Source organism: Leopardus geoffroyi, chromosome C3 (genome assembly GCF_018350155.1).
Source record: "Leopardus geoffroyi isolate Oge1 chromosome C3, O.geoffroyi_Oge1_pat1.0, whole genome shotgun sequence".
Taxonomy (NCBI): domain Eukaryota; kingdom Metazoa; phylum Chordata; class Mammalia; order Carnivora; family Felidae; genus Leopardus; species Leopardus geoffroyi.
Genome location: NC_059338.1, coordinates 53,832,654 through 53,847,606, shown reverse-complemented (window position 1 = coordinate 53,847,606; position 14,953 = coordinate 53,832,654). Strand labels below are relative to the sequence as shown.

The window sequence follows — 14,953 nt, the reverse complement described above, 5'->3', positions numbered from 1 at the left end:
TTCTTTGGATTACTCAGTTGTTCTTTTTTTCTAACTCCTTGAGTTAAATGCCTTGCTTATGATTTTCAATGTTTCTTATATTCTATTATATGTATTAAGCTACAATTTAAATTTTAGTTTTATTCCACAGGTTCTGACATGGAGTGATCCTCTTGTCACCTAAATATTTCATAATTTCTAGTGTATCTTCTATGACCAACATATAATTTAAAGAGTGCTTCTGTTTTCCAAATTATAGGGGATTTTCAGTTCTATTTTTGTTACTACTTTCTAATCTTATTTAATTATGTTTAGAGAACAAAGACACATGCTCTAGATTCTTTGATATTTGTTGAGACTTCCTTTATGGACTTAATTGTGATCAATTTTTTAAAATGTTCCATGGGAGCATTAAGAAAATACATATTCCTGGGGCGCCCAGGTGGCTCAGTCAGTTAAGCATCCGACTTTGGCTCAGGTTATGATCTCAAGGTTTGTGAGTCAAGCCCCGCCTCAGGCTCTGTGCTGACAGCTCAAAGCCTGGAGCCTGCTTCGGATTCTGTGTCTCCCTCTCTCTCTGTCCCTCCTCCTCTCACTCTGTCTCTCTCTCAAAAATAAATAAATACTTAAGAAAAATTCTTGGCGGGGGCACCTGGTGGCTCAGTTGGTTAAGCATCCGACTTCAGCTCAGGTCATGATCTTGCAGTTCATGAATTTGAGCCCCTCATCAGGCTCTGTGCTGACAGTTCAGAGCCTGGAGCCTGCTTCAGATTCTGTGACTCCCTCTCTCTGCCCCTCTCCTGTTGATACTCTGTCTCTCTCTGTTTCTCTCTCTCTCTCTCAAAATAAATAAACATTAAAAAATATTTTAAAATGTTTTTAAATGCATATTCCCTATTTTCTGGAAGTCATTGTTATTTTTAATTTTCTTCAATGAGCATATTTGCAACCTGAAAAAAAAAAAAGGTGGCTGAATAAAAAGAGATAATTAGATCATGACTACAAAACTACAAAATTTTCAAGGGAGTGATAATATTATTGTTAAGCACTTATTATATATCAACTTAGCATGTGCCAATTACAGTGATAAGATATTTATATTTACTGTCTTTTTTAATCCACACAGCATCCTACAAGGAAAATACAATCATTATCCCCATTTTGCAGATGAAGAAACAGAAGCACCAAAACATTAGGTAACTTGCCCAAGTCACACTGCTAATCATGAGTGAAGTCTACGTACTTATCTACTGAGCTATATCATCATGTACACAGATACCCACATTTTCATATATATGCATATGTATATAATATATGTAAAATATAAGCAGGCATAGCAAATTCATCCAACTTTAAATATAGTACATAGCATCTTTAGGTAGTCATAAGTAATACTGATGAGAGAAAAAAGACAAAATACCTCTGGTGGTTTTTTCGTTTAGATTCACACCATATTTTGCCAAAGCTCTAATCACGTCACTTTGCCCAGCCATGCAAGCTGCATACAACAAATTTCTCCCAATGATGTCTTCTTCCAAGAGTAGCTGCATGGCCTGTTCATGATAAGGGTTCTCAGGATCCTCAAAAATCTTCTGCAAACCTTCTACATCCCCTGTGAGGGCAGGTTGTAAGGCAGGATTAAGGGTGCCTGTTTCTTCTGGTTCTTTTGCTTCTCCTTTATCATCACCTTCTTCTTCTTCATCATCTTCTTCTTGCTGTGAGAAAAATATTGATCTTTCTGAACTTTCTGACTCTGGAGGTCCATCTGGCTCCATTAACTCCAAAATTACCTGAGGCAAAAAAAAAAAAAAAAAGTAATAGAAATCTCTCAAACAAATCAGTATTTGTTTATTCCATTAGTCAGCTGATAATACAGATAGGATGAAAATACTTAACTGGCTGAAAATAATTATAACAGTAAATTCAACAGGAACAGAAGAAGAAACAGATCAATGTGGGCTAGATTCATTAGGAAAAGATTGAAAGAGAAATTGAAAAGAATGTTAAAGAGACTCACCTGCCTAAACAAGGGTCCATGTTGGGGAAAAGTGAGAAATATAGTGGGATTATCGGAGCCAGATTAAAACTTTAAACGTTAGGTACTGACACTGACAGAATTATTCACTCAGTAATGCTTACTGAAAGCTTACTAATATACTACGTGCTATGTAGGCACTAAGTAAATTACAAAGAAGAATCAAATTTATTTCCTGGCCTCAGTGACTATTTCAAAGGAGAAAATATCACATGCACAAAATAAGTGTGATAAAAGGTAACAAGTGTTAAGTATCATAAGACATGAAGTATGCTATGGTAGTTCAGAAGGGATGAGATTAATTCCAGGTACAATTAATCATGGAATTCTTAGTGTTCCTTCTGGCAGAACACCTATTAAATTGGTAATGATTCAGAGAACAGTAGCACAGTCCTCTTCATATGTATAAGAATGTTTGTAGGGGCACCTGGGTGGCTCAGTTGGTCAGGCATCATACTCCTGATTTTGGCTCAGGTCATGATCTCACAGTTCAGGAGACTGAGCCCCAAGTCCGGCTCCATGCTAACAGTATGAAGGCTGCTTAGGATTCTCTCTCCCTCTCTCTCTGCCCCTCCCCTGCTAGCACTCTCTCTCTCCCCCTCTCTGTCCAAATAAATAAATAAACATTTTTTTAAAATATTAAAAAAAAAAAAAAGAATGCTTGTAGCATCACTGTTCAAAACAACAAAAATCCCAGGCAGGAAAAAAAAACAAAGCCCACAAACAGGAGCATAAACCGTGGCATATTCACACAAAATAATATATAGTAGTTAAATGAATAAATTAGGGTGATACCATGTGATCAGCTTATAACACAGCTCCCAATGACCCTCACCCTGCCTCCTGGTATTCATACCCTTGTGTAATTCCCTCCCTTTGAATGCAGGCTGCACCGCTCTGGAAAGCAGTGTGGAGGTTCCTCAGAAAATTAAAAATAGACCTACCCTATGACCCAGCAATAGCACTGCTAGGAATTTATCCAAGGGACACAGGAGTACTGATGCATAGGGGCACTTGTACCCCAATGTTCATAGCAGCACTCTCAACAATAGCCAAATTATGGAAAGAGCCTAAATGTCCATCAATTGATGAATGGATAAAGAAATTGTGGTTTATATACACAATGGAATACTACGTGGCAATGAGAAAAAATGAAATATGGCCTTTTGTAGCAACGTGGATGGAACTGGAGAGTGTGATGCTAAGTGAAATAAGCCATACAGAGAAAGACAGCTACCATATGGTTTCACTCTTATGTGGATCCTGAGAAACTTAACAGGAACCCATGGGGGAGGGGGAGGAAAAAAGAAAAAAAAAAAAAGAAAAAAAAAAAGAGGTTAGAGTGGGAGAGAGCCAAAGCATAAGAGACTGTTAAAAACTGAGAACAAACTGAGGGTTGATGGGGGGTGGGAGGGAGGAGAGGGTGGGTGATGGGTATTGAGGAGGGCACCTTTTGGGATGAGCACTGGGTGTTGTATGGAAACCAATTTGACAATAAATTTCATATAATAAAAAAAAAATGAATGCAGGCTGCATATAGCAACTCTCTTCTAATGAGAATACAGCAACAGTGATGGGATGTTATTTCCATAATTTAGTTATAACAGACTGTGACTTAGGTCTTGTTGGTATTCTCTCCCTGGCTCTTCTCACATAGTATGATGGGCAGGGCCACCTCTCAAGGAACAGAGGGCAACCTCTGGCCAACAGCCAGTAAGGAATGGAAGTCCTGAATCCATTAGCCCATGAGGAACTTAACTCTGACAACAATCATTGATAGAGTTTGGAAGTGGATCTGCCCCAGGTCAACTTTGAGATAACTGTGGTCCCAAGCAACACCTTGACTATAGCCTCATGAGAGACACTAAAGTAAAAGATTTAGCTAAGTTGTGCCCTGATTCATGAGTCAGAGAAACTGGGAGATAAAGAACGTGTGCTGTTTTAAGCTACGAAGTCTGGGGGTAATTTGTCACACAAAAATAAATAGTTGAAGCACACGACGATATGAGTGAATCTTAGCAACACAATATTAGTAGGAAAAAGTAAATCCAAAAGACTATATGTATCAAGATCTATTTTTGTAAAGTTCAAAGCAATTAAAATTAAAGTGGACTTTTTAGGAATGTGAATAGACTCAGTAACACTAGTTTTTAAAAAAGAAGAAAAGCAAGGGGCACCTGGGTGGCTCCGTCAATCAAGTGTCCGACTTTAGCTCAGGTCATGATCTTGCAGTTCGTGGGTTCAAGCCCTGCGTCAGGCTCTGTGCTGACAGCGCAGAGCCTGGAGCCTGCTCCAAATTCTGCGTCTCCCTCTCTCTCCCTTTCAGAAATTTACATTAAAAATTTTTTTTTTAAAAAAAGAAGAAAAGCAAAATTCAACACAAGATTCAGGATCATGTTTATGGTGGGAGGGTAGGGGGAAGACACAGGAAATGGGATAAATGGCTTCATATATTTAGTAAAGAATATGGCATTTAAGCTGGGCCATAGAGAATGGGAAAGATTTGGTCATTCAGAAATCAGAAAGAAGGGAAATCTACTGAGGCAGAATAACATCTCTATCTCACATAGCCCTACACTAATCTCTACCTTCACTAAATGTATATACTTGTAGGCTGTTGAAGTTAGGAATTTTTTGGTTACAAATAACAGAAAAATAGTAAGATCAGCTTCTAAAAGTAAAAGATTATTTTCTCACATAACAAGAAATTTAAAGGTGGAAATGGTTCATCAGCTAACTCTCCACCCCCAACACACACACACACACACACACACACACACACACACACACACACACATATTCTTAGAGAACCCCAATTGAGAGAATTCTAGTGGAAGATAAGGCTAACTTCCCACCATGAAGGCCAGATACAAGACCCTCCTCCTCTCCATCGCAGCACAAGCCTGGAGACAAGAACACAAATTAGGCTCGACCAATCAGCTGCTCAGTCCCAGGATCTTGACACTTCTTTTAGTGTTGTTTTTTTTGATCGCTGCGTTTTTTACTGACATATAACATTGTATTAGTTTAAGGTATACAACATAATAATCTGATCTGTGTATATATCATAAAATGAATACAAAATGATTATAAAATAAGTTAACATCTATCACCTGACCGAATTACACAACTTTTTTCTCATGATGCAAACTTTTAAGATTTAATCTCTTAGGAACTTTCAAATACAATGCAGTATTGTATTGAATTCAATACAGTATTGTTAGCTATAGTCACTGTGCTGTACAGAACATTCCCAGAACATATGCATCTTATAACTGTAAGTTTTTACCTTTTGACCCCCTTTACCCATTTCACCGACCCCTAACTCCACCTTTGACAACCACCCATCTATTCTCTGTGAGTTCAGTTTTTTTAGCTTTCACATGTAAGTGACCAGGATCTTGATTCTGGGACATATGAACATGGGACATATGAACATGAGGCTAGTCATTCGACACAGTGACAACAAGAGTGTACTGCTCAAACTTCCTCCTGGGTACCTGCTTTGGTTCTTGCAGTCTGCCCCTCCAGAGCTGCCTTGGTTTCCTGCTCATCTCTAGGCTCCTCGTTATCATATGGGCCCCTGATACATTACTCAGACACAGCTGTCTTCTCCCAAATCTGATCTCCTCTTCTTTAGGAATAGAGCCCTGTTCTTTATTCTTTTAATCACACATTTAAAAAAAAAAACAATATTTATATTGGAATACAACTATTTCCCAGTCTCCCTTGCAACATGGTGTGGCCATATGTCCAAATAGTACACATAAGATGTAAGTAGTGATATAGTATGAAACATCTAGGAAAGTGTAATTCCTTCTCACTGGATTGCAAGCATGCACACAGCCATTAGCTTGCACAGCTAACTTAGACCAGGAGGTAGGTGTACTGTCCAAATACATATATATAATTTAATATGTTATATTGTATATAGTATATATAATTTTTTTAAAAAAATTGTTTTAATGTTTATTTACTTTTGAGAGAGAGAGAGAGAGAGAGAGAGAAGAGAAAGAGAGCAGGGGAGGGGCAGAGAGAGAGGAAGACACAGAATCCAAAGCAGGCTCCAGGCTCTGAGCTGTCAGCCCAGAGCCTGACTTGGGGCTCAAACTCACAAACTGAGAGATCATGACCGGAGCCGAAGTCAGATGCTTAACCTGAGCCACTCAGCGTTCCTAGTACATACAATTTTTATTTGTATTATATATATTAGTTTATATCTCGTTTCAATTTTCCATATGTAAATATATATATAATTTCTATTAGTAGGGTAACCAAATAACTTATTGTTCAGTAGTAATGGATACTTTGTCCTGGGAACATTGCATTATGGGGCATACTTGCATGTATGTTATTTTGATATTTATTACCTCCAGGCTGCTCGCCCCGGGCCTCCAGGCTTTGAGTCACTTACCATGGCTCACCATGGCTGAAGCCGATCCCTGTACCTGAGAGAAAGGGGTCACAGAATCCCAAAAAGCGTCCAGACCCTGGTGTCTCAGCTCAGAAACTCCCTGGGAAGTTCCGAGAAATGGGAGACACACAATCCCAAGCAGTCGCTGCGAGCCCCGGCCTCCAGGTCCTGAGTCACTTACCATGGCTCACCATGGCTAAAGCCACTCCCTGTACCTGTGAGAAAGGGGTCACAGAATCCCAAACAGCCTCCAGAACCTGGGGTCTCAGCTCAGAAACTCCCAGGGATGGTCCAAGAAATGGGAGACACAGAATCCCAAGCAGCCCCTCCAGGGGCTGTGCAGTGAGCACAAAATCCCAAGGGAGACACAAGCTAGAATCACAAAATGCCAACAAACCCTGTGGTCTCAGATCAGAAACTCCCGGGATAGGTCTGAAGGATGCGAGCCACACAATCCCAAACACCTGCTGCTCGCCCCGGCCTCCAGGCCCTGAGTCACTTACGATGCCTTACCATGGCTGATGCCGCTCCCTGTACCTGAGAGCATGGGGTCACAGAATCCCAAACACCCGCCAGACCCTGGGGTCTCAGCTCAGAAACTCCCAGGGATGGTCCGAGAAATGGGAGACACAGAATCCCAAGCAGCCCCTCCAGGGGCTGTGCAGTGAGCACAAAATGCCAAGGGAGACACAAGCTAGAATCACAAAATGCCAACAAACCCTGTGGTCTTGTTATGCCCAGAATTCGTGATCCCCAAAGACCACTAGGGAGCAGAGTCTGATGCAAAAGCAAAAGAGCCTTTATTCGAGCTAGCTGGAGCTCAATCCCCTACCTGCACCGACGCAGCGGTGAGATACCAGGGAAAGAGAGCGAGTTTCAAAAGCACAAAGGTTTTATAGGGGTCTAGGGGCAGTTGGTGAGGTAATGGCTGTGGCCTCAGCCGATTGGCTGGGGAAGGGTCGTGGCCTCGGCCGATTGGCTGGGTAAGGGTCGGAGTCCTGTTAGGCAGGTCGCTGAGCTTGTTTTGATCCGGAAGTTTGAACGGGTGAGCAGGAGGTTACTCAAGGGGAGGAGGTGCGGTCTGAGGTTTCTGCGATTTTCCCGGGAAAGGGGTCATGTCCAGGACATAGTCACTCAAGGTGGAGGACACAGAACAAGATGGAGTCGGCCAGCATAGGCATGCCCTTTCAGTCTCAGATCAGAAACTCCCCGGATAGGTCTGAAGGATGCGAGCCACACAATCCCAAACAGCTGCTGCGAGCCCCAGCCTCCAGGCCCTGAGTCACTTACAATGCCTTACCATGGCTGAGGCCGCCACCTGTACCTAAGAGAATGGGGTCACAGAATCCCAAACACCCGCCAGACCCTGGGATCTCTTCTCAGAAACTCCCGGGGAAGGTCTGAGGGATTGGAGACACAGAATGGGTAGTGCCCCTGCTCGCCCCGGGCCTCCAGGTCCTGAGTCACTTACCATGGCTCACCATGGCTGAGGCCACTCCCTGTACCTGTGAGAAAGGGGTCACAGAATCCCAAACAGCCTCCAGAACCTGGGGTCTCAGCCGAGAAACTCCCAGGGAAGGTCCGAGAAATGGGAGACACACAATCCCAAGCAGCCCCTCCCAGGGCTGTGCAGTGAGCACAAAATCCCAAGGGAGACACAAGCTAGAATCACAAAATGCCAACAAACCCTGTGGTCTCTGATCAGAAACTCCCAGGATAGGTCTGAAGGATGCGAGCCACACAATCCCAAACACCTGCTGCTCGCCCCGGGGCCTCCAGGTCCTGAGTCACTTACCATGGCTCACCATGGCTGAGGCCACTCCCTGTACCTGCGAGAAAGGGGTCACAGAATCCCAAACACCCGCCAGAACCTGGGGTCTCAGCTCAGAAACTCCCGGGGAAGGTCCGAGAAATGGGAGACACACAATCCCAAGCAGCCCCTCCCGGGCTGTGCAGTGAGCACAAAATCCCAAGGGAGACACAAGCTAGAATCACAAAAAGCCAACAAACCCTGTGGTCTCAGCTCAGAAACTCCTGGGGTAGTACTGAGGGATGCGAGACACAAAATCCCAAACACCCGCTGCTCGCCCCGGGGCCTCCAGGTCCTGAGTCACTTACCATGTCTCACCATGGCTGAAGCCGCTCCTTGTAACTGAGAGAAAGGGGTCACAGAATCCCAAACTGCCTCTAGACCCTGTGGTCTCAGCTGAGAAACTCCCGGGAAGGTCCGAGAAATGGCAGAAACAGAATCCCAAGCAGCCCCTCAAGGGGCTGTGCAGCAAGCACAAAATTCCAAACGAGACACATGCCTGAATCCCAAAGAGCCAACAAACCCTGTGGTCTCAGCTCAGCAACGCCTGGAATAGGTCCGAGGGATGCGAGAAACAGCATCACAAGCAGCCACTGTGAGCCCCGGCTTCCAGGCCCTGAGTCACTTACCATGGCTCACCAAGGCTAAAGCCACTCCATGTACCTGAGAGAAAGGGGTCACAGAAGCCCAAACAGCCTCCAGACCCTGGGGTCGCAACTCAGAAACTCCCCGGAGAGGTCCCAGGGATGGGAGACACAGATTGGGTAGTGCCCCTGCTCACCCCGGGCCGGGAGGCCCCGGGCGAGCAGCCCCGGGCCGGGAGGCCCCGGGCGAGCAGGGACACTACCCATTCTGTATCTCCCATCCCTCGGACCTCTCCGGGGAGTTTCTGAGTTGCGACCCCAGGGTCTGGAGGCTGTTTCCGGTTCTGTGACCCCTTTCTCTCAGGTACGTGGAGCGGCTTCAGTCATGGTGAGCCGTGGTAAGAGACTCAGGGCCCGGAGGACTGGGCTCGTAGCAGGTGTTTGGAATTCTGTGTCTTGCATCCCTCGCTCCCAACCCGGGAGTTTCTGAGCGGACACCACAGGGTTTGTTGGCTTTTTAGGATTCAGGCATATGTCTCGCTTGACATTTTGTGCTCACTGCCTAGCCCCTGGAGGGGCTGCTTGGGATTCTGTGTCTCCGACTTCTCGGACCTTCCCCGTAAGTTTCTCGGGTGAGACCCCACGGTCTGGCGGCTGTGTGGGATCTCTGACCCCTTTCTCTCATGTACAGGGAGCGGCTTCAGCCATGGTGAGCCATGGTAAGTGACAGCCCCGGGCGAGGAGGCCCGGGGCGAGCGGCCACGGCGAGGGGGCCCGGGGCGAGCGGCCCCGGGCGAGGGGGCCTGGGGCGAGCGGCCCCGGGTCTGGAGACCCGGGGCGAGCGGCCGAGGGAGAGGAGGCCCGGGGCGAGCGGCCCCGGGCAAGGAAGCCTGGGGCGAGCGGCCCCGGGCCTGGAGGCCCGGGGTGATCGGCCCCGGGTCTGGAGTCCCTGGGTTAGCGGCCCCGGGCCTGGAGGCCCGGGGCGAGCAAGGGCACTACCCATTCTGTGTCTCCCATCCCTTGGACCTTTCGGGGAGATTCTAAGCTGCGACCCCAGGGTCTGGATGCTGTTTCAGGTTCTGTGACCCCTTCCTCTCAGGTACAGGGAGCGGCTTCAGCCATGGTGAGCCATGGTAAGTGACTGCGCCGGGCGAGGAGGCCCTGGGCGAGCAGCCCCGGGCGAGGGGGCCCGGGGCGAGCGGGCCCCGGGCGAGGGGGCCCGGGGCGAGCAGCCCGGGGCGAGGGGGCCTGGGGCGAGGAGGCCCGGGGCGTGCAGGGGCACTACCCATTCTGTGTCTCCCATCCCTCGGACCTTTCCGGGGAGTTTCTGAGCTGCGACCCCAGGGTCTGGAGTCTGTTTCAGGTTGTGTGACCCCTTACTCTCAGGTACAGGGAGCGGCTTCAGCCATGGTGAGCCTTGGTAATTACTCAGGCCCGGGAGGCTGGGGCTCATAGTAGGTGTTTGGGATTCTGTGTCTTGCATCCCTCGCTCCCAACCCGGGAATTTCTGAGCGTAGACCACAGGGTTTGTTGGCTTTTTAGGATTCAGGCATATGCCTCGCTTGGCATTTTTTGCTCCATGCATAGCCCCTGAGGGGCTGCTTGGGATTCTGTGTCTCCCACGTCTCGGACCTTCCCTGTAAGTTTATCGGGTGAGACCCCTTGGTATGGAGGCTGTGTGGGATGCACTGACCCCGTTCTCTCAGGCACAGGGAGAGGATTCAGCCATGATGAGCCATGGTAAGTGACAGCCCCGGGCGAGGAGGCCCGGGGCGAGAAGCCCCGGGGAGGAGGCCCGGGGCGAGCATGGGCACTACCCATTCTCTGTCTCCCATCCCTGCGTCCTCTACGGGGAGTTTCTGAGTTGCGACCCCAGGGTCTGGAGGCTGTTTCGGGTTCTGTGTCCCCTTTCTCTCAGGTACATGGAGCGGCTTCAGTCACGGTGAGCCATGGTAAGGGACTCAGGGCCCGAAGGCCGGGGCTCGTAACAGATGTTTGGTATTCTGTGTCTGGCATCCCTCGGTCCTAACCGGGTGTTTCTGAGTGGAGACCACAGGGTTTGTTGGCTTTTTAGGATTCAGGCATATGTCTCGCTTAGATTTCTCCTGCTTGCATAGCCTCTGGAGGGGCTGGTTCGGATTCTGTGTCTCCCTCTTCTCAGACAATTCCCGGAAGTTTCTCAGCTGAGACCCCTTGGTATGGAGGCTGTGTGGGATGCACTGACCCCGTTGTCTCAGGCACAGGGAGAGGATTCAGCCATGATGAGCCATGGTAAGTGACAGCCCCGGGCGAGGAGGCCCGGGGAGAGCAGCCCCGGGCCAGGAAGCCCGGGGCGAGCAGCCCGGGCCTGGAGGCCCGGGGCGAGCAGCCCCGGGCGAGGAGGCCCGGGGCGGGCAGGCCAGGGCGAAGAGGCCCGGGGCGGGCAGCCCCGGGCCTGGAGCAGGGGCACTACCCATTCTGTGTCTCCCATCCCTCGGACCTTTCCGGGGAGTTTCTGAGTTGCGACCCCAGGGTCTGGAGGCTGTTTCCGGTTCTGTGACTCCTTTCTCTCAGGTACATGGAGCGGCTTCAGTCATGGTTAGCCATGGTAAGTGACTCAGGGCCCGGAGGCCGGGGCTCGTAGCAGGTGTTTGGGATTCTGTGTCTGGCATCCCTCGGTCCTAACCGTGTGTTTTTGAATGGAGACCACAGGGTTTGTTGGCTTTTTAGGAATTAGGCATATGTCTCGCTTGGGATTTCTGCTGCTTGCACAGTCCCTGGAGGGGCTGCTTGGGATTCTGTGTCTCCCTCTTCTCAGACAATTCCCAGAAGTTTCTCAGCTGAGACCCCTTGGTATGGAGGCTGTGTGGGAGTCACTGACCCCGTTCTCTCAGGCACAGGGAGAGGCTTCAGCCATGAGGAGCCATGGTAAGTGACAGCCCCGGGCGAGGAGGCCCGGGGCGAGCAGCCCTGGGCGAGGAGGCCCCGGGGCGAGCAGCCCCGGGCCCGGAGGCCCCGGGGCGAGCAGGGGCACTACCCATTCTGTGTCTCCCATCCCTCGGACCTCTCCGGGGAGTTTCTGAGCTGCGACCCCAGGGTCTGGAGCCTGTTTCGGGTTCTGTGACCCCTTACTCTGAGGTACAGGGAGCGGCTTCAGCCATGGTGAGCCATGGTAAGAGACTCAGGGCCCGGGGGCCGGGGTTCGTAGCAGGTGTTTGGGATTCTGTGTCTTGCATCCCTCGGTCCCAACCCGGGAGTTTCTGAGTGGAGACCACAGGGTTTGTTGGCTTTTTAGGATTCAGGCATATGTCTCGCTTGGCATTTTGTGCTCGCTGCCTAGCCCCTGGAGAGGCTGCTTGGGATTCTGTGTCTCCGACTTCTCGGACCTTCCCCGTAAGTTTCTTGGGTGATAACCCATGGTCTGCAGGCTGTGTGGGACACTGTGACCCCTTTCTGTCAGGTACAGGGAGCGGCCTCAGCCATGGTGAGCCATGGTAAGTGACTCAGGGCTGGGAGGCCGGGGCTCCTAGCAGGTGTTTGCGAATCTGTGTCTGGCATCCCTCGGTCCTAACTGGGTGTTTCTGAGTGGAGACCACATGGTTTGTTGGCTTTTTAGGATTCAGTCATATGTCTCGCTTGGGATTTTTGCTGCTTGCACAGCCCCTGGAGGGGCTGCTTGGGATTCTGTGTCTCCCTCTTCTCAGACCATTCCCGGAAGTTTCTCAGCTGAGACCCCTTGGTATGGAGGATGTGTGGGATTCTCTCAGGCACAGGGAGAGGCTTCAGCCATGATGAGCCATGGTAAGTGACAGCTCTGGGCGAGGAGGCCCGGGGCGAGCAGCCCCGGGCTAGGAGGCCCCGGGCAAGCAGCCCCGGGCCTGGAGGCCCCGGGCGAGCAGGGGCACTAACCATTGTTGTCTCCAATCTCTCGGACCTTCCCCGGGAATATCTGAGCAGAGAACCCAGAGTCTGGCGGGTGTTTGGGATTCAGTGTCCCCATTCTCTCCGGTCCAGGCAGCGGCTTCAGACAAGGTAAGGCAAGGTAAGTGACTCAGGGCCTGGAGTCCGGTGCTCGCAGCGGCCCTGCGATTTTGTGTCTCGCATCCCTCTGACATATCCCGGGAGTTTCCGAGCTGAGACCACAGCTTTTTCTGATTCTAGCTTATGTCTCCCTTGGGATTTTTTGCTCGCTACACTTCCCTGGATGGGCTGCTTGGGTTTCTGTGTCCCTCCGATTTCTCGGACCATCCCCGGGAGATTCTAAGCTGAGATCCCGGGTTCTGGAGGCTGTTTGGGATTCTGTGACCCCTTTCTCTCAGGTACAGGGAGCGGCTTCAGCCATAGTGAGCCATAGCGAGTAGCCCCGGGAGTGGACGCCCGTGGCGAGCAGCCCCGGGCGTGGAGGCCCGGGGCAGGCATCCCCGGTCGTGGAGGTCCGGGGCGGGCAGCCCAGGGCATGGAGGCCTGGGGCGGACAGCCCAGGGCGTGGGGGCCCTGGGCGAGCAAGGGCACTACCCATTCTGTGTCTCGCATACCATGGACCCATCCCGGGAGATTCTGAGAGAGACCGCAGGGTCTGGAGGCTTTTTCGGATTCTAGCTTGTGTCTCGCTTGGTATTTTGTGCCCGTTGCACAGCCCTCGATGGGCTACTTGGGATTCTGTGTGTTCCATCCCTAGGACCTTCCCCGGGAGTTTCTGAGCAGAGAACCCAGGGTCTGGCGGGTGTTTGGGATTCTGTGACCCCATTCTCTCAGGTACAGGGAGCAGCTTCAGCCATGGTAAGGCATGGTAAGTGACTCAGGGCCTTGAGGCCGGGGCTCGCAGCCGCTGCTTGGGACTCTGTGTCTCACATCCCTCAGACCTATCCTGTGAGTTTCTGAGCTGAGACCTCAGGGTTTGTTGGCTTTTTGGGATTCAGGCATGTGTCTCGCTTGAGATTTGTGCTTGCTGCACAGCCCCTGGAGGGGCTGCTGGGATTCTGTGTCTCCCATTTCTCGGACCTTCCCCGGAAGGTTCTCTGCTGAGACCCCAGGGTCTGGAGGCTGTATGGGATTCTGTGACCCCTTCCTCTCAGGTACAGGGATTGGCTTCAGCCGTGGAGAGCCATGGTAAATGACTCAGGACATGGAGGCCCGGGGCGAGCAGCCCCAGGCCCGGTGGACCGGGGCGAGCAATGGCGCTACCTATTCTGTGTCTCCCATCCCTTGGACCTATTCCTGAATTTTCCAAGCTGAGACCCCGGGGTCTGGAGTCTTTTATGGATTCTAGCTTCTGTCTCGCTTGGGATTTTTTGTCGCTTCACAGCCCCGCGAGTGGATGCTTGGGATTCTGTGTCTCCCATCCCTCGGTCATTCCCCGGGAGTTTCTGAGATGAGACCCCAGCGTCTGGAGGCTGTTTGGGGTTCTGTGACCCCATTCTCTCAGGTACAGGGAGCGGCTTCAGCCATGGTGAGCCATGGTAAGTGACTCAGGACCTGGAACCCCAGGGCGAGCAGGTACGTCGCCAGGGCCGAAGCGACTGTGGTCTCGTGATCTCCCTCGAGGGCTGAAGTGAGGGCCCATGCCAGAAGGCGGCTCAATTGCCAGGTTAGGTTTCGAGGCAGGCTTAGGTTGCGGTGGAGGGTCCGGTTCGGGGTAGGGTTAGCGTTAGGGTTAGGTCCCAGGAGGCTCCACGTGCCGAACCCACAGCAGGGCGGTGGTCTCCCCGAAGGGCTAAGTTGAGGGCACAAAGGATGGTGCCGGTCAGGATCCGTCTTTGTCTGCCAAGGCCACACACATGATTGGTCCCCTGGTCGAGGAGGCCTCCGGAATCCTCTCGGGTAGCTGCAGCCGGGACTGGGAAACGACAGGTGAGCTTCCAGGTTCCATGCCAGCTGAGCCTGCACCGCTTCTGGACCCCAGGCGCCTGGTGTTGTCAGATGTTGGAACTGGGTCCCCATGGGGCGAGAGCCTTAGCTACGGTTAGTTTAGGTCCAGGGACGTCACCAGGGAGGTGGCGTAGGGGGATGGGTTAAATGGGTGATGGGCTAAGGAGGGCACTAGTAGTGAGGATCACTGGGTGTTGTATGTAAGTGATGGATGACTACATTCTATACCTGAAGCTAACATTACACTGTATGTTAACCAACTGGAATTTAAATAAAAACTTGAA

At 50.4% G+C, this 14,953-nt stretch overlaps 1 protein-coding gene across 6 annotated transcripts in view; it reads right to left on the bottom strand.

Moving 5' to 3' along the window:
• The window catches only part of ANKRD45 (ankyrin repeat domain 45), a 48,673-nt gene extending 40,100 nt beyond the window's left edge, over nucleotides 1-8,573 (bottom strand). The window contains exons 1-2 of one of the 6 annotated variants that reach the window (XM_045452878.1): nucleotides 8,547-8,573; nucleotides 1,400-1,769 (exon numbers count right to left, since the gene is read on the bottom strand). In XM_045452878.1, coding sequence (XP_045308834.1) covers nucleotides 1,400-1,769; nucleotides 8,547-8,549 — 373 coding nt within the window. In that variant the 5' untranslated portion in view covers nucleotides 8,550-8,573. Of the gene's footprint in view, nucleotides 1-1,399; nucleotides 1,770-6,384; nucleotides 6,405-6,931; nucleotides 7,139-7,260; nucleotides 7,305-7,718; nucleotides 7,742-8,546 lie in introns of those variants that run through there. The other 5 variants (XM_045452882.1, XM_045452879.1, XM_045452881.1 and 2 more) reach the window with 5 other exon arrangements.
• Nucleotides 8,574-14,953: the final 6,380 nt, after the last annotated feature.